General features: G+C 32.7%; 1 protein-coding gene and 1 pseudogene across 1 annotated transcript in view; both read right to left on the bottom strand.

Annotated features, from left to right (window-relative positions):
• BRWD3 (bromodomain and WD repeat domain containing 3) overlaps nt 1-20,757 on the bottom strand; it is a 122,987-nt gene that overhangs the window by 25,642 nt on the left and 76,588 nt on the right. Inside the window, exons 18-24 of the mRNA XM_069464369.1 lie at nt 16,556-16,723; nt 13,107-13,290; nt 11,624-11,717; nt 9,359-9,508; nt 7,955-8,031; nt 3,340-3,508; nt 1,984-2,097 (exon numbers count right to left, since the gene is read on the bottom strand). Coding sequence (XP_069320470.1) covers nt 1,984-2,097; nt 3,340-3,508; nt 7,955-8,031; nt 9,359-9,508; nt 11,624-11,717; nt 13,107-13,290; nt 16,556-16,723 — 956 coding nt within the window. The remainder of the gene's footprint in view (nt 1-1,983; nt 2,098-3,339; nt 3,509-7,954; nt 8,032-9,358; nt 9,509-11,623; nt 11,718-13,106; nt 13,291-16,555; nt 16,724-20,757) is intronic.
• LOC138379080 (ragulator complex protein LAMTOR5 pseudogene) lies at nt 6,703-6,980 on the bottom strand (annotated as a pseudogene).

Below are 20,757 nucleotides of genomic sequence, written 5' to 3'. Positions count from 1 at the left end.
AGACAGCATTTACTATCATATTCTGAATTTATTGAAAAAGGTTTCTTAGTTTCTTTCCCTCAATAGTTTAAAAGTGGTGATAGAGACAAACAGAAAAAAGTAACATAAAAATATCATATTATGAGATTTTAAAAATACACTGAGATACTCTAACAATCAACGTTGTCTACATCAGAATTTCAAACAGCTAAAAATATGACTAGAAAATGAAAAAGGTTTAAATATTATTAAATATTAATAAAATAATTGTAGGAGTTAAAAGGCTAATAATAAGCATATTATTAAGATATCCTTTATTATATATTCATTTCCTATACTCAAGAAACCTTGATCATTGGACATTTATGTATAAGGTACTGAGTGCTGTGTGATAAGGCATAAAAGTAAAATCATTTCCCTCAAGGATATAGACACACATGTAGAAATGTAACTATAACACTTATATGAGAAGAGAGAAATAATTTAGGTAGAAAAACTCATGAGAAAGGAGAGACAGGTAAATAAAAACAGGGCTGACATCTAGAAGAAGTTGGCATTTGAGTTAGACCTTGAAAATGAGTATTTTGAGAGGCAATGATCGTGAGTAGGGGCATTCTATGCAAAATAATGAAGGCTTAATATTAAGGTGAAGTAAAAAGTAATGCTGTCATTAAGAAATCAATTATATAAATACCATATTTTTTTCCCCTTATGGGTTCCTTAAAAAGATTCTCTAACTGACATATTGTACTATCTGATTCACTTACACACCTTTCTTATTACCTGAAGAACTTTCTTCACCTAATACATATTAGTCTTGAAGCATATAAGGATGTAGTAACTTTAACAAAATAGATAGAAAGTGATCCCACCAAAGTATAAATTGAGAAAAATGGTCCTATAGAATAGAGGACTCTCATCAGATCTTAGAGTATATAGATTTCTTATTTTGTTCTGTAAAGTCTTCTAAGATTAAGTCAACAATTACTCCTCTTATGCCTCCGTAAAAAAGGCAATAAAAATAAGAAAAAGTGATTTTGGATATGCAAATAAATTAAAATTTCTCTAAATTTTTAATATAGCATTGATCAGAACATGTTTATTGATATAACAATGCAAACAAGCATTGCTAAGAAGTCCAATACCTATAAAAAGACATACTTGTAAAAATAAACATTTAAAATAATATCCAAAGATAATCAGCAAGTAACAGCTTATTCATAAGGCTATTTTATATCTATCTCTAAGACCTCCAAAATAGGCAATTACAGAAAAGTTTGGAAGAATTTTTATTTGTCTCCAAATTGTTATAACCTATTTGCAAGGTTTTGCTCCATTTTTTATCATGATAATAATACTACATTTCTACTATTGGTCTTGAATTAAAAACTGTGTAAATATTTAATCATTCAAAAATTAATGATTAGTCAATATATGAGAGACTATACAAGCCAAATAGATCTCTAACATGCCAATGTTACCATAATTTTCAGGAGAAAATGAAAAGTTTTTCACCAGGTAGAATCTTAATTAATTCTTTACTGACCAATCATAAATATGACTACACTGTTCAATCACAGGCTCAGTAAGAAGGCCCTGTTTGTGAAATGACACTGAAAGGGGTCATTACCCTCTGGTATATTTTCTATCACATTGTAATTTTTTAACTAAATTAGAACTTGAATGAGGACTCAAATTACCATTCAATTCTACTAAGCGACAATTCAGATGAAAATAAAGCCAATCATTTTCATGACTTCACAACCAAATCAATTTATCTCAATGTTCACTGAGTATCTAATATATTGAAGACATTGTGCCAGACCCTACAAAGGATGCAAAGATTAATAAGGTTCAGTCACCTTCCACAAGAAATACAGAATTGAGCAGAATAGCTAAGATAGTGTATATATAATAGAATTATGAACATAAATGTTCTAAGACCGATTAAAGTTAGTGCTCTTGAGGCTTCAAAAGAAAAAGGTTATAAAAGGTAGCAATTACCTCATCTCCCATTTGTGGGACAAATGGGGAACGTCGAGGTATGGTATCCAAGATCCACTGAGGGGCAAACCATTCTTCATTGGGCTCACCTGCCATAGAAACCAGCCCTCCTTTCTAAAACATAAATACATGAACAGTATACATATAAAACATAGTTTACAAATACAGAAACACATGAATAATAGTATTAATATAGCAGGTAGAGAACATTAAAAATATTAGGTCATAATAAAACCTAAAATATATAAATTTGAATAATTTTCCTTTAACAATTAATTATACACAACTTTTGTACTAATAAAAATATCAAGTTGCTCAATTTTGAGTGACAGACAATAACACAGTAAGTTGACACTAGATACTATCTAAAAAACATAACTTTTACTGTTCATGTCCCTTGAATACCACATAAATTCAAATACAAGTAATACAGTAACGTTTTGTCAATAAAAGTGATAATCAAGAAGATAATTATGTCTACTAAAGCAACAGACTATAGAATGCACATATAATAAATTTTTTAATTAAAATTCAAGGAGGCCGGGCGTGGTGGCTCACGCCTGTAATCCTAGCACTCTGGGAGGCCGAGGTGGGCGGATCGTTTGAGCTCAGGAGTTCGAGACCAGCCTGAGCAAGAGCGAGACCCCATCTCTACTAAGAATAGAAAGAAATTATATGGACAGCTAAAAATATATATAGAAAAAATTAGCCGGGCATGGTGGTGCATGCCTGTAGTCCCAGCTACTCGGGAGGCTGAGACAGGAGGATCACTTAAGCTCAGGAGTTTGAGGTTGCTGTGAGCTAGGCTGACGCCACGGCACTCACTCTAGCCTGGGCAACAGAGTGAGACTCTGTCTCAAAAAAAAAAAAAAAATTCAAGGAGTTATGTGGATTAAGTCTTTATATCATCTAAATGAATTTACAGTGGGGAAGAGAAAGTCATTGAGATAAAATAAAAACATGAAACAATGGGAGGAGAGTCCCACATAATTTATCATACTCTTCCATGTTATAAGTGAAAAATGTATAGAATTTATGACTGGTAACATGACAAGAATAATAATTTTATATTATAGTAGCTTATTATTTTAGAACATTGCTATATTTTAACAAATAGTGTTTTAATAACAAAGTATGATGATAAAAACATTCCAGCCTCTACCTTTAATAACAGAAAAATTTCAAAAATACTTTACATTTCGAAGTGAATTTAAACTGCTTTTATTTACTTAGTTTCTCACATAGAATGTTATCTTTAGAGAAAAGTCAAATGATACCTTTAAATATTCAAGTATAAAAGGCAAAAACAAAAAGTTAAAAAGCAACAAAAACAAAACAACCTATAAAATTACAAACCTTCTTTCTAGTCTGCTTGGGTTTCTTCTGCCTTTCTTCTAGTGACTTCAAATTCTCCTCCTCAGAGCTACTGCATATTTTCCGTGTTGCCTGTCTGGTTTGTCTTTTTGGAGGTTGCAAATTTATTCCAGCATCTGCTGTCCAATCAGAATATTCACTTGAAGAATCACTGTAAATAAATCAAAATTATGAATACCTAAGTATGGAAAAGGAACAGTTTTAACTCACAATTGAAATATGACCATTTTGTAATCAAACATCATAAAAGACAAGCTTGATTTTGTTCTAAACTAATAGAAAAAATATTACTACAGAATTTTGATTGTTCTCTGAGTGATTTTAATGAAATGCTTATTGGATAAAGTATAGTGCTTAGCTTCCTATAACAGGATTTAAAACCCCTGTTCAAAATCACATAAACATCTTTAAAATAAAGATTCACCTTATTCCTGGAAATAGTAAAATGGGGTTATTTAAAACTTAAATAAATATATATACAGTCATGTGTCACTTAACAAAGGTGAGACATTCTGAGAAACTGTTAGGTGATTTCATTGTCACGCAAACATCATAGAGTGTACTGACACAAACGTAGATGGCATAGCATACTAGTACACATCTACACTATATAGTATAGCCTCATAGGCTACAAACCTGTACAGCATGTTACTGTACTGAATACCGTAGAGAATTGTAACACAATGGTATTTGTGTATCTAAACATACCTAAACATTGCCCTCTATTACCTCTTCTATACAACATAGTGCTGGAAGTCCTAGCCAGAGCAATCAGACAAGAGAAGCAAATCAAGGGCATCCAAATGGGGGCAGAAGAGGTAACACTATCTCTCTTTGCTGATGATAAGATCTTATATCTAGAAAATCTCAAAGATTCTGCCATAAGATTACTGGAATTGATAAACAAATTGAGCAAAGTCTCAGGTTACAAAATCAACGTACAGAAATCAGTAGCATTTCTATACACCAGCAACAGTCAAACTGAGAACCAATCAAAGAATCAATACCCTTCACAACAGCATCAAAGAAAATAAAGTACCTAAAAATATATTTAGCTGAGGAGGAAAAAGACCTCCACAGGGAGAACTACAAAATACTGAAGAAAGTAATAGCAGAGGAGGTAAACAGGTAGAAAACCATAGCACACTCATGGGTCAACAGAATCAACATTGTTAAAATGTCTATACTATCCAAAGTGATATGCAGATTCAGTGTAATCCCCATTAAAATACCAACATCATTTTTCAAAGATCTAGACAAAATAATTCTACACTTCGTATAAAACCAGAGAAGACCCCATAGAGCAAAAGCAACTTTAAGCAAACAGAACAAATTGGGAGACACCAATTTACCTGACTTCAAGCTATACTACAAGGCTATAGTAACTAAAACAGAAAGGTACTGGCACGAAAACAGAGACATAGACCAATGGAACAGACCTGAGAACCCAGATATAGAACCATCCTCATACAGCCATCTAATCTTTGACAAAGAAGACAAAAACATACACTGGGGAAAAGAATTCTTATTCAATAAATGGTTCTGGGAAAATTGGATAGCCACATGTAGAAAAGTGAAACAGGATACCACCTTTCACCTCTCACAAAAATCAATTCACAGTGGGTAACAGACTTAAACTTAAGGCATCAAACTATAAGAATTCTAGAAGAAAATGTTGGAAAAACTCTTATAGACATTGGCTTAGGCAAAGAATATATGAAGAAGACCCCAAAGGCAATCACAGCAACAACAAAAATAAATAAATGGGACCTGATCAAATTCAAATGCTTTTGCACAGCCAAGGAAACTATCACGAGAGCAAACAGACAACTTACAGAATGGGACAAAATATTCGTATGTTACACATCCAATAAAGGGCTGATAACTAGAATCTATACAGAACTCAGGAAAATCAGCAAGAAAAAATCAAACAACCCTATCAAAAAGTGGGCAAAGGACATGAACAGAAACTTTTGTAAAGAAGATAGACTTATGGCCAACAAACATATGAAAAAATTCTCAACATCTCTAATCATCAGGAAAATGCAAATCAAAACCACAATGAGATATCACTTATCTCCAGTGAGAATAGACTTTATCAAAAAGCCCCAAAACAACAAATGTTGGTGTGGATGCAGAGAGACAAGAACACTCATACACTTCTGGACAGACTGCCAGCTAGTACAACCCTTGTAGAAAGCAATATGGAGATACCTCAAAGAGATACAAGTAGAACGACCATTTGATACAGCAATCCCATTACTGGGCATCTACCCAAAAGAACAAAAGATATTCTATAAAAGAGACATCTGCACTAGAATGTTCATAGCAGCACAATTCACAATTGAAAAGATGTGGAAACAACCCAAGTGCCCATCAATATATGAGTGAATTAATAAAATGTGGTATGTGTATACCATGGAGTTCTACTCAGCCACAAAAAACAATGGTGATCTAGCACCTCTCGTATTATCCTGAATAGAGCTGGCACCCATTCTACTAAGTGAAGTATCCCAAGAATGGAAAAACAAGCACCACATGTACTCACCATCAAATTGGTTTTAACTGATCAACACTTAAGTGCACATATAGTAATAACATTCATCGGGTGTCAGGCAGATGGGAGGGGGAGGAGGGGATGGGTATATACACACCTAATGGGTGCGGTGCGCACCGTCTGGGGGATGGACACGCTTGAAGCTCTGACTCGGGTAGGGCAAGGGCAATATACGTAACCTAAACATTTGTACCCCCGTAATATGCTGAAATAAAAAAAAAATTAAAAAAAAAATAAAAAAAAATAAACATACCTAAACAGAAAAGGTACAGTGAAAAATATGGTATAGAAGAGTAAAAGATGATATACCTATATAGGGCACTTACCATGAACAGAGATTGCAGGATTTTAAGTTGCTGTAGGTGAGTCAATGAGCGAGCAGCAAATGAATGTGAAGGTTTAGGAACATTACTGTACACTACTGTAGATTTTATAAAGACCATGTAGTGAGGCTACACTAAGTTTGTAATAAATATCTTTCTTTCTTCAATAATAAATTTATGTTAGCTTATTGTAACTTTTTTTTCCTTCCAAACAGATTTATTGAACATAACAAAACTCTATATACAAAGTGACCTGGAACTGCTGCTTCAAAGCATGATCCTTTCTCACTTGATAGGTCAGTGCATAGAGTGTTAAGAAGAAACTTATTCTAAAATAAATAGAAAAGTGCCCAATGTCCATTAAATGAATAGCCTAACTGCTAGAACTTTAGTAGTTCTGCAATATAATTAACATAGGTATGACAGAGTCCCTATGAAAGGCTGCTAGAAAACTCACATGAAATGTCAAGAGGCCATTTTGTGAACTACCAGTGTGATGGCATCATGTTTCTGGATCATAATGTTCCCATTATCTGACTCTAGGCACACCACAGGAATATCAGTGGAGTCAGAGGCTAGCTTAGCTTCTTTCTGGGCTAGAACAGATAGCACTCCAGCAGGTTCATCCAACAGGGTCCCACGGCAGCCGAGATTAAGTCTTTATGAATTTGTGCATGGGACTCAAAAACAATGGACAGATTCTTCATCGTGTCCTCCAAGGGCTGCTCCAAGGTCGCCTCCATCCTACCCGCCATCCACTTTGGCTCACAGCTAATTGTAACATTTTTACTTTATAGACTTTTTTTTTTTTTTACTTTTTGATTCTTCTGTAATAACACTTAGCTTAAAACACAAACACATTGTACAGCTGAACAGAAATATTTTTTCTTTACATCCTTATTCTATAAGCTTTCTTGTATTTCTAAAAAAATTAATTTATTTTTACTTTTTAAACTTTTTTTGTTAAAAACTAAAACACAAACACACACATTAGCCCAGGCCTACACAGGGTCAGGATCATCAACATCACTGTTTTGCACCTCCACATCTTGTACCTCCACATCTTGTACCTCCACATCTTGTACCATTAGAAGGGCTTCCGGAGCAATAACAGGCATGAAGCTGTCATCTCCTATAACAATGCCATCTTCTGAAATATCTTCTGAAAGACCTGCCTGAGGCTGTTTTACAGTTATCTTCTTTTTTATAAGTAGAAGGAGGACACGCTAAGTATGGTACAGTAAATACCTAAACTAGTAACATACTCATTTATTATCAAGTATTATGTACTATCAATATGTTATACTTTTATACAACTGGCAGCATATTAGGTTTACAACAGCATCAGCACAAACACATGATTAATGTTACAATGGCCGATGTCACTAGGTGATAAGAATTTTTCAGTTCTGTTATCATCATATGAGATTACAGTTGTATATAAGGTCTGTCCTTGACTGAAACGTCGTTACGCAAAGCATGACTGTAATTGCCAACATGTAGACTCTTGGATTTAAAAAGAAGTTTATCTTACAGATGAAGTAACCAAAAAGATATTGGGAGGGCTAGGATAAAACAAGTCTCTAGGCTTCTAGCCCAGTATTCTTTCTATGATAAAATACTATTTTAACTCTGGTTTTAACAAATTCCTATAAGAACACAATTTCATATTAAAACTGTTGAATAATTTAGACCAAATAAAAGCCATTAAAACTACCTGGAAGAACTTTCACTTTGCCATTCAATAACAGGATCCTCTACAGATGCATCACTTGTGCCAATAGTTTCATCTTCCTGCAACAAAGAACCAGTAATTGAAACATGTAGTTACATTGCCAGCATATTACTAATTAGCAAACTACTACCTGTTTTATAATACTTTTTATCCCCCCCAATAAAACATTCTAGTAAAAATGTACATAATTATTTTTCTATATATATCTATAACTCACAACTAAAGTCTACCAGGTATTTAAACATTTCTGGCATATATTATCATATATATCTTATTGATATCAAATATCTTTTTATTATTTCAAAGATTGAATAAAGTCCTTAAGCCCAAATATAACCTTCTTAAATGCTAAAAACATTGTTTTAAAAATACCTATATGTCTCTACCAAGTTAATACAATTACTCTATACATATTATTAAACTTAAAATTTAACAGTATTTTTATTATGTAAAATTCAAACATACCAAAGTAGAGAGACTAGATAACCTTTATGTACACTATCTCCAGTTTAGACAATAACTCATTGCCTATTTTATCTATATCCTCACCCACCACCTTATACCCTAGAGATTATTTTGAAGCAAATCCTAACCAAAAAATCATTTCACCATAAATATTTATTAAGATTAGCATTCTTTTTAAAAGCACAACCACAATGAAATTGTTACATTACATTAAAAGGTAGCATCAATCCTTGAATATTGATCATTCTTTTAATATCAAAATTTTCATGGGTAGGGAAGGAGAGGCATCTTTGATAAGAGTTAGTTTAAGAATTGTGACTGGCAGGAAAAGAATAGGAATACCATATATTGTCAATGCATGGTTAAACCCCCATTATGCACTTAACAGCTAAAGTTGTTAAGAAAACAAAAGGAAAGGACTGGAGAACAGAGGAATAGAAGAAAATAATTGTTATAAAAGTCATTACCATGAAAAAGGCAGGTCTGAGAAAAATCAACACTCTATGATCTCCATAAGGGGTGAACTCAATAATAAAAGAAAATGTGTATACTATATGTTGATCACACAGACAACAAGTTCTGTGTCTGTATAACTTATTATCACTGTTTATACTCCATTTCTTTCCATTTCCAGGCAGATTTCCTCTTAGTCTCTTCTCTCACTGTCTCAAAGCCAAACATTTGATGACATATTTGATACCCTCATCAAGATAACATCTGAGGTACAAATCAGAGACGACATCTAAAGGAATTCACAATTATGCTCAGATTTGCCTATGAAATGTCTTATTAATAAACCCATTATAAGAAAGTCATTAAATAATTTTCTATTAAAGAAGTGACTCTTAAAAGTGAACCCAAATGTTTGATACAAACTGGGAAACAAAAAATCACATTGAATAAATAAAGCAGATATCTAACCTCTGAGGAGCTTTCTGAGTCCTCCTGTACACCTGAATTTTGACATGATGCTTGCGAATTCTGCTCTATGTTGGACCGAGTTTGATAGGTATGCTGACGCTTGCGCTGTGTCCTTCGTAAAGACCGCCCACAGCTAGGCTGATAATCATTCTGTAAAAGAGAAGGAAAATAGATTAAAAAAAATAAAAAGCTCAGTTAACACACAGGAATGTATATAAAGCAAATCAATTAGGTACGGGTAGGGGTGGGGGGACAAGTAAGGGATGAGGATAAATTGCCAAAAAGAAAATGAATATGTAACTATATTTCAATTATTTAATCCACCTTCCACTAATATTGATTACTGTCATATGTTGAAAACTTTGTGATCAAATTAAAGAAAACGCTGAAAATTTGGGTTACAAGAATATGCCCATTCATAATTTATATATAATAGTATTCACAATTATTACAGGATAAAGCAAGACATCTATATCATATTTATGTATGTATAATTCTTAATATGTACTTTAGTTCTGTAAAAAAATCTAGGAAAACTTGTTACAGCATTAAAAGACATAATTATATTTGATCATCTATATTTTTGTTCATTCTAGATTAGCATTCTTAAGATTCTTAAGAATTGAAAAAGATCTTTAGAATAATTTGGTCCACTCTTTAGCATAGAAATATGAAACTAGGTCCAGGAGAGAACTGTTAAAAATTAAAATGAAGTAATAAAATAAATTTTAGATTATTTATAACAATTGAAGTGAAAGGACTCAAAGTAACCTACATATAAAAAGTAAAATACAATTTCATTTTTGGAACACAGCAAGGCACACAGACACACAAAAATTCATGCCATGCTTAATCCCTTATATCCCATTGAAGGTTACTCCTACTATTTGTGGACAATGTAGGAGAAAATAAATTCAGTTATTATGGATAATTCACTTGTGGTTACAACAAGAGTTCACAGTGTACTCATTTTGTAAACAGATCAAAATAAAGATTTAATTTTTAAAAACTAAAATTTAAAGTGAAAATTATTTTATTCTAACCTTTACAAATATAAAACATTATTACTGATATGGCTAAGCTGCAACCCTAATACAGCATTAAGAGTAAACAAGTTTAAAAGTCTTATAAATCAGTGTCACGGGCCATTTTATATTATATGTAAATGTGTCTCATTTTCAATATAAACAAAACATCTACAGACCTAAGTACTCTGCCTCCTAGGTTCAGGTAAGTCTGATTTTTGACAAATCAGCTTAGCAGGAAAAAAAGAATAAAAATCATAAATCTGAGTCATTTAAAATTTCTAAACAAAATAAGCTTACCAGAGAATACAAAATAAACTAGCAAAACCAAAAACAGAAATTAAGAAAGCAGACATCAAAGTGATCTAAGAATATTTGGAGATATTTATATAATAATCAGCTAAATTTGTGTTTATCAAGTCTAAAAAAAACATTTAAAATTCAGGGTCTATTGCCTAGATTTCTTTAACAAAATTAAAATTATCCTAGATTCTCCAAGTTACCACACTCTGCAAGAATTATGGTTAAATCTAGGAACAAAATTTTATATTCTTATGTTCCTAGTTTGGTGAACCTCAGAGTACTAATAAGGAGATTACCATGTGCCTAATGTAGTACGGGTATCCTACTCCCTGCTTAACAGTTTCTACTGGCAAACTGAATATAGTACCTCACAATGCATAGATCAGATTTTGCTCCTAAATGATTAGGTAGGCTAGGAATGCGCCTAGGGCAGGGGTCAGCACACTTGGAGGTCATACAACCTCTGCTGCAACTACTCAACTGTCTTTACAGCATGAAAACAGCTACAGACAACATATAAATGAATGAATGTTTTGTTCTAATAAAACTTATAGAAAGAGGCGGCAGACCTTATTTGGCCCATGGGCTATAGTTTGCCAGCCTCTAGCCTACGGTATCTGAGCATCTGTTTTACACTGTGATTAGTGGTCTGATAATATTTTAAGGTTCTACTTTAAGCATATGAAAATGTATTTTAATACAAATATACCTACAATGATCACATGTATTAGATTTTGGGGGGACAGTCTTGGTTTTACGCAACTTTATTTTTACTAATAATAACCATTTATCTCAATCTGTGCCTCAAAAACAGATTCCTTGCATGCAGACACCTATTAAAATAGTCCCTTACTACATAACTACTGTCTTTCAAAAACCTGGTATTTGTAAATATTTGCAAATATTCATCCCAAAAGTACTGTATAACTAAACTTACCCTTTGGGTATTATAAGATGGCTTTTTCTTCTTTTCAACTGTATAAAGACTGATTTCCATATCGCCTTTTGCAATTCGACATTCTTCCTGTACCCTAATAACAAATCAAAGATCAAAGTAAGAGAAAATCAGCAAAAAGGCAGCCAGTAGTTTAAGAATGAGATAACAAAATATTAATACTTTTAAATGTAACACTTGCCATTTAACCATTTTTAGGTATATACTTCAGTGGCATTAATTATATTCTGAATGTTGTGTAACCATTACCACTATTTCTAAAACTTTTTCATCACTCCAAAGATAAACTCCAAAATCATTAAGGAATAAATCCCCATTTTCTCCTTCCCCTCACTCCTGTTAATCTCTAATCTATTTTATGTCTCTATGAATTTACCTAGTCTAGATATTTCATATAAGTGGGATCATATAATATTTGTCTCTTTGTATCTGGTTTCTTAAACTCAGCATAATGTTTTCAATGTTTATCCATGTTGTAGCAAGTATCAAAACTTCATTCTTTTTTACAGCTGATTAATATTCCATTGTATGGATATACCACATTTTATTTATTTAGTTACTGTGAATAATGCTGCAATGAATAATGGTGCACAAATATCTATTTGAGTCCCTGCTTTCAATTCTACTTTAAAGTTTCAACTAAAGAATTATTTCAAATTGCTCTACTACCAGGGGTTAGCATTCAGTTCATAAATTAGCTATGTTCCTTTTTTTCTTATTACTGCTTTCTACTTATAGCAGAAAGCAAAAGAAAAGCAGAAACCAAATTAATTTTGCTACTTGTTGGTTTATCTGGTAAAAGGCTTGGTTAGGGAGATACTTGGTTAAAATGAGTTTTGCATGTTCTCCTTCAGTGTCCTTTCAATTTTCTAAATCTATTCCCAGACACTATGGATTATCTGAAGTTGTTATTATAGCAAATATTAGGGTTTACAAATAAGAATGGGGATTCTAAGTTTGAAATTCATACTAATGAAATCCTTTCACTGAATGAAATCTACTTACGTGACATTTCTAAACATACTGTAAGCACTAGGGTCGAGTACATAATTGCACTCCCAAACTGCTCCAGTATCTAGCGAATGGCCTTCTCCTCAGAACCACTGTTGAATTTAGGGTCCATATATCGCTCACATATTTAATCACATATTATCTCATATGAGTTCCTCTTTAATACTATTTGCATTCTTATCACCTAAACTAATCTATAAGCCATAGAACAGAGATCATGTTTTGCATTTTCAGTATTCCCCAAAACATTCATCACAAAGTTGAACAAATTGAAGATAATGATTAAATCTTTCTTCTGGAGTGAACTAATTGGGGATAATATGGAAAACCTAATGCATGACTCAACTAGATTAAAAAATATCTCGGTTACCAGATTAACATAGTATACTTTAATTTACTTCCTAAAAAATAAAGCTTTAAATTTGTTTTAATAAATGTTACCTCATTGACTCACCTACTAACCCCATTATTTAGTTCATTGACCACCACTCTTCTGCTCCATGCCATGAGATCTCTTTCTGTGGCCATCTGGCTCCGAGGAGCATTATTATGCATTTGTCGGACACCTTCAATTTGACCATTACGTCGGAGCCCAATGTTTGGGGAAGACAATATGTCCATATTTGGACTTCTCAGAGCTAAAGTAGAAACAAGGAAAAATACCACTTTCTGAGTAAAGGCACCAAAGTGTTCCAGATCAGAGCTCTAAATAAAACAGGCAATTGAAAGAATGCTGCTAGAAGAGTTGCTATCCCTTTGTTCTACATTTTCTGTACCCTTTTATGTTTTTCATACTTATGAATAAAGCAACCATTCATTAAATGTTTAAAGTTTCTACAGTTTTTTTTTATTATTATTTCAGCATATTACAGGGATACAAATGTTTAGGTTACATACCTTGCCTTTGCTCTGCTCAAGTCAGAGCTTCAAGTGTGTACATCCCCCAGACGGTGTGCACTGCACCCATCAGGTGTGAATATATCAATCTCCTCCCCCTTCCCACCTGCCCGACACTCAACAAATGTTACTGCTATATTTGCACATAAGTGTTGATGGTGAGTAAATGTGGTGCTTGTTTTTCCATTCTTGGGATACTTCACTTAGTAGAATAGGTCCCAGCTCTATCCAGGAGCTAGATCACCACTGTTTTTGTGGTTGAGAAGAACTCCATGGTATACATATACCACATTTTATTAACCCACTCATGTATTGAAGGGCACTTGGGTTGTTTCCACATCTTTGCAATTGTGAATTGTGCTGCTATAAGCATTCTCATGATGTTTTTTGTTTTGTCTTTGTCTTTTTCGTTTTGTTTTTTATAGAATGTCTTTTTTTTTTTTCCACTTTGCGTAGATACCCAGTAATGAGATTGCTGGGTCAAATGGTAGTTCTACTTTTAACTCTTCAAGGTATCGCCATATTACTTTTAATAGAGGTTTTACTAGTTTGCAGTCCCACCAGCAGTGTATGAGTGTTCCTATCTCTCCATATCCACGCCAACATTTATTGTTTTGGGACTTTTTGATAAAAGCCATTCTCACTGGAGTTAAGTGATATCTCATTGTGCTTTTGATTTGCATTTTCCTGATGATAAAAGATATTGAGCATTTTTTCATGTTTGTTGGCCATTAGTCTGTCTTCTTTTTAAAAGTTTCTGTTCATGTCCTTTGCCCACTTTTAATGGAGTTGTTTGATTTTTTTCTTGCTGATTTTTCTGAGTCCTATATAGATTCCAGCTCTTTATCGGATGTGTACCATGCAAATATTTTCTCCCATTCTGCAGGTTGTCTGTTTCCTCTCATGATAGTTTCCTTTGCTGTGCAGAAGCTTTTTAATTTGATTAGGTCCCATTTATTTATTTTTGTTGTTGCTGTGATTCCCTTTGGGGTCTTCTTCATATATCCTTTGCCTACGCCAATGTCTATAAGAGTTTTTCCAACATTTTGTTCTAGAGTTCTTATGGTTTCATGCCTTTCTTTTTAAGTCTGTTATCCACTGTGAATTGATTTTTGTAAGAGGTGAGAGGTGCGGATCCTGTTTCTCACTCTTCAACATGTGGCTATCCACTTTTCCCAGCACCATTTATTGAGTAAAGATTCTTTTCCCCAGTGTACGTTTTTGTCTGCTTTGTCAAAGATTAGATGGCTATATGAGGATGGTTCTATATCTGGGTTCTCAGTTGTGTTACATTGGTCTATGTCTCTGTTTTTGTGCCAGTACCATGCTGTTTTAGTTACTATAGTCTTGTAGTATAGCTTGAAGTCTGATAAATTGATGTCTCCCAATTTGTTCTTTTTGCTTAAGATTGCTTTTGCTGTGTGGAGTCTTCTCTGGTTCCATACAAAGCACAGAGGTCTTTTAATTTTTTTCAAAGCACTTTCACATCTGACATCTACTGAATGCTCACTGAATATAAAAAATGTATTCAACATTATTTTGGAGATTCACAAGTATTTATTAGTTCCAATTCACGAAGCAGCTTTTTGATCTAAATTCTACCTTTTTTACTTCATTAAAATGTTTCTGAATAAAGTTTCAATAAAGCTTTCAAAATTGCAATATAAAAGTATAAACAAAAAATTTTAAATCAAATTTTTATTTTCAAGGTTGATGAGCAATGAAAGAAAGGAAAAAAGTAACAGAACCTTTACTTTTTAATCCTCCAAAAAGGTTCCTATTAATTTATTTTTATTATATTTGCAAATAAAGCACAAATGAAAACTGAAATGTTCAACTTTTAAAATAAACATCATAAAAAATTCAAAACAAATGAACATTACAAATAGACGTCAGTGCAGTCTCTTACCAATGGCATTTCAAATCTATTCACAAATACCTAGTATTGTAGGTAGAACTGAATATCGGTTACATTAATGGATGTCTAAATCAGGGTTCTAAGGAAGTTTTCTGTCTTAGGAACAAAGGGCCTGAATATATAGGATTAACATCCCACTTCTCATTTTGTCCTAGGTTCAGGAAAGCTTATCTGATTTAGGTGTTCAAGTGACCAAAATGAAAAACCATCTTTATTTTAATTGTATGGGTTACTATAGAAATAAGGAATTGACTAAAATACCCTGTGAATCATCTCAAATTTAAATCACCTTATTCATTTCTGTGGAACCCAAAATACTATGTTGTCCAAATAAATGACCCCAATTACATAAATATAAAAATAAACAAATTTGCCAAAATTTCCATAAAAGGATCAATAGGCTATTGATAAAGGTAAAATTGAGACAAGCTAAGATTTATAAAAAACTCAGATCCATAGGCACATTTCATATAAAGTAAAAGAGTGGATATAATAGTTAGAATATTCATTTTAAGACAGAATAATTAATTATATTAATACACTATCTTCTGGTATTAAGATCAAACTGTTGTAAAAGTCAACTCAGAAGTTGCACCTGTATTCTCTAAGAGGGTTTCCTGTCTTCAGAGGGCTTCTTGTCTTCCAGTGTATTTTTATAAAATTCAAGAAAGGAGGGTAGTATTCTGCTTTCTTCTCAACAAAGGAGGGGTAGTAATTTTGGGGGGGTAGTAATTTCTAAACTTAAGGTGGTTTTAATTTTGAAAACTGTATAGGTTGATTTCCCCTACAAAACGGCTGGGCTTATTTCAAATTTTGCTTCTTCAAAATGTAAATATTGAAAATTATTAAGTAAGAAGAAAACAGCATATTAAAATATACCATCTGTATTTCTTAGGAGACACTAAGTTATTTTATCCACAGATGATAATGAGACTATGGCACTTTGGTATATCTGATATAACAATTGTAAATCAATAAAAATGTGTTCATTTATAAACATCAAAATATTTTTCACATGTAATTACTTGATTAAAGTAAAATAACTGAAGTGCATTCATCATATCCTTTACAAATATATAAATACTTACCACCATTAACAGAGTATGATCTATTAATTGGAAAATGTGCAACATCTCCTTCATTAATTAGTCTCAGATCTTGTTCTCTCTGTAGCTCTCTGATTATTCCATCAAGAATGCTCTCATCTTGGTCACTGGTTTGCTGCCCAATTACCTGTTCTACCACCTCACCATCACCTTAATGAGACCAAAGATAGAAAGCCACAAAATCACTTACATTTTAGTATATCCTCTAAATGTAGCAATTAACTTAATAATTTTCTAGACAAATAATTAAAAACAAGATGATAAATATGTATCAAATAAAACATTTTATTTAAAGCTTTTAAATTTTTGATATATTAGTCTGTATGTTTGATTTAACCAAAGTTCTCAAATTAGACATTATTATGAGGTCCTTCTCACCTTAAAGAATACAGTCATGTGCTACAAAAATGTTGCAGTCAATAACGGACCCCATATACAACAATGGTTCCATAAGATTACAATGAAGCTGAAAAATTTCTATCACCTAGTGATGTTAAAGCCATGGTAATGTTGTAGAGCAATGCATTACTCATGTGTTTATGGTGATGCTAGTATAAACAAAACTACTCCACTGCCAGTTGCATAAAAGTATTGCACATACAATTATTTACAATACATATTTGATAATGATAATAATTATGTTGCTGGTTTATGTGTTTGTTTACTGTACTATACTTTTCATCATTATTGTAGAGTATACTCCTACTTATTAAAAACATTAACTATAAAACAGCCTCAGGCAGGTCATTCAGAAGGTTTTTAAGATGATGGCATTATTATCATCGGAGATGATAGCTCCTTGCTTGTTACTGCCCCTGAAGACCTTCTACTGGTACAAAATATGGAGGTATAAGACAGTGACACTGATGATCCTGACCCTGTGTAGACCTAGGCTAATGTTTGTGGTGTTTGTGTCTTAGTTTTACACATTAAAAAGATTAGTCATCATGATCAAGTGGGATTCATCCCAGGGATACAAGGATGGTTCAACATACGCCAATCAATGTGATACATCATATCAACAGAACAAAGGACAAAAACCATATGATCATTTCAACTGATGCTGAAAAAGCATTGGATAAAATTCAACATCTCTTCCAAATAAAAATTCTCAAAAAACTGGGTATATAAGGATATTATCCCAACACAATAAAAGCCATATATGACAGAACTACAGCATGTATCATACTGAATGGGGGAAAACTGAAAGCTTTTCCTCTAAGATCTGGAACAAGACAAGGATGCCCATTTTCAACAGTTATTCAACATAGTACTAGAAGTTCTAGTTAGAGTAACTAGAAAAGAGAAAGAAATAAAGAGCATTCAAATTGGAGAGGAAGAAGCCAAATTATCCTTGTTTTAGGAGCATATGATCTTATACCCAGAGAAACCTAAAGACTCCACAAGAATACTATTAGAACTCATACACAAATTCAGTAAAATTGCAGGATACAAAATCAACATGTAAAAATCAGCTGCATTTCTATATGCCAACAATAGACAATCTGAAAAAGAAATCAAAAAAGTAATCCCACTTACATTAGCTACAAATAAAATAAAATATCTAGAAATAAATTTAACCAAAGAAATAAAAAATCTCTGTAATGAAAAGTATAAAACTTTGATGAAAGACATTAAAGAGGACACACAAAAATGTGAAACCGGAAGAACCAATATTGTTATTAATAAAATGGAACTGGAAGAAATCAGTATTGTTAAAATATCCATACTATCCAAATAAATTGACAGATTAAATGCAATATGTATCAAAATATCAATATTATTCACAGAAATAGAAAAAATAATCCTAAAATTTATATAAAACTAGAAAAAAACCCAGATTACCCAAAGACACACTGCGCAAAAAGAACAAAACTGGATGAATCACATGACTTGACTTCAAATTATACTATAGAGCTACAGTAACCAAAACAGCATGGTACTAGAATTAAAATACACACATAGATCACTGTAACAGAATAGAAAGCCCAAAACAAATCCACACATCCATCGTGAACTTATCATCAACAAAGGTGCCAAGAACATATATTGGGGAAAGGACAGTCTCTTCAATAAATGATGCTGGGAAAACTGTATATCCGTATGCAGAAGAATGAAACTAGACTCTCATCTCTCACCATATATAAAAATCAAATCAAAATGATTAAAGACTTAAATCTAAGATGAGGATCTATGAAACTATTAAAAGAAAACATTGGAGAAATGCTTCAGGACGTTGATCTGGACAATGATTTTTTTGAGTAATAATCCCAAAGCACAGGGAACCAAAGCAAAATTGGACAAATGGGATCACATAAAGCTAAAAAGCTTCTTCACAGCAAAGGAAACAATCAACAAAGGGAAGAGACAACCTACAGAATGGAAGAAAATATTTGTAAACTACCATTCTGATAAGGGATTAATAACTAGAAGATATAAAGAGCTCTAACAACTCAGTAGGAAAAAAAAAACAATCTGATTAAAAAATGGGTGAAGAATCAAATAGACATTTCTCAAAAGAAGACATACAAATGGCCAACAGGCATATGAAAATGTGCTCAACATCATTAGTCATCATAAAAATGCAAATCAACACTACAATCAGATATCATCTCACCACAATTAAAATGGCTTTTATCGAAAAGACAGGCAATAATGAATGTTAGCGGCGATGTGGAGAAAGGAGAACTCTCCCTTGTACACTGTTGGTGGGAATGTAAATCAGTGCAACCACTATGGACAACAGTATGGAGATTCCTCAAAAAACAAAACAAAACAAACAAAAAAAAAAAACCTGAAAATAGAACTACCATCTGAACCAGCAATTCCACTGCTGGGTATATATCAAAAGGAGGGGAAATCAATATATCGAAAAGATAGCTGTACTCCCATGTTTATTGCAGCATTATTCACAATACCCAAGATTTGAAATCAATCTAAGTGTCCATTAATGGATGAATGGATAAAGGAATGATAGTACATGGAATATTATGGAGCCATAAAAAAGAAATCCTGACATTTGCTACAACATTGATGGAACTGGAAAACATTATGTTAAGTGAAATAAGCCAAGCATAGAAAGACAAATATCACATGTTCTCACTCACATGTGGGAGTTAAATATTAAATACAATTGATCTCATGGAGACAGAGAGTAGTAGAATGACAGTTACCAGAGGCTGGCAAAGGGTAGTGGGGAGGGGGGCATAGAGTATAAATGGTTAATGAGTGCAAACATATAGTTAGATAATTAGACAGAATGAACAATATGTGATAGCACGGCAAAGTGACTATAAACAATAAGTTAGGGTATACTTTAAAATACTTTAAAATAACCAAAAAAATTGGAATTGGAATATTCCTAACACAAAGAAAAGATAAATTCCTGATGTGTTAGATATTCCAATTATTCTGATTTAATTCACATTGTATGCCCATATCAAAACATCACATTTACCCTATAAAGATTCAAGATATGTAACTCTTATGTATCCATATTTTAAATGTTTTTAAAAAAGAATAAATATTCAAAGTGATGGATGTGTAGATAAAAGCTTACAAAGTAAGTATTATAAAGAAAGAAAATACTTTTGCTCAGCTGCACAATGTGTTGGTGTTTTAAGCTAAGTATTATTATAAAAGAGTCAAAAAGCAAAACAAAAATTAAAATGCTTATAAAGTAAAAAAAATTATAGTAAGCTAAAGTTAATTCATTATCAAAGAAAGAAAAATATAAATTTAGTGTAGCCTAAGTGTACAGTATTTAAATGGTCTACAGTAGTGGATAGTAATGTACACTACTCACCACTTACTGACTCACCCAGAGAATCATCCAGTCCTGCAAGCTCCATTCATGGTAAGTGCCCTACACATGTATATCATTTTTTATCTTGTATACCATATTTTTACTGTATCTTTTCTATGTTTAGATACAAAAATACATACTACTGTTATTAATACAATTGCCTACAGTATTCAGTACAGTAACATCCTGTATAGGTTTGTAGCCTAGGAGCAATAGGTTATACCACATAGCCTAGGTGTATAGTAGGTTATAGCATCCAGGTTTGTGTAAGTACATTCTACGATGTTTGCACAATGACGAAATCACCTAACGACACATTTCTCAGAACATATCTCTGTCATCAAGAAATGTGTGCCTATGTGAAAGCCTAAGTTTCAAC

This window comes from Eulemur rufifrons, chromosome 30 (genome assembly GCF_041146395.1).
Source record: "Eulemur rufifrons isolate Redbay chromosome 30, OSU_ERuf_1, whole genome shotgun sequence".
NCBI classification, from domain to species: domain Eukaryota; kingdom Metazoa; phylum Chordata; class Mammalia; order Primates; family Lemuridae; genus Eulemur; species Eulemur rufifrons.
Note: the sequence above shows the minus strand (reverse complement) of the source record. Positions and strands in the feature narration are given on the sequence as shown.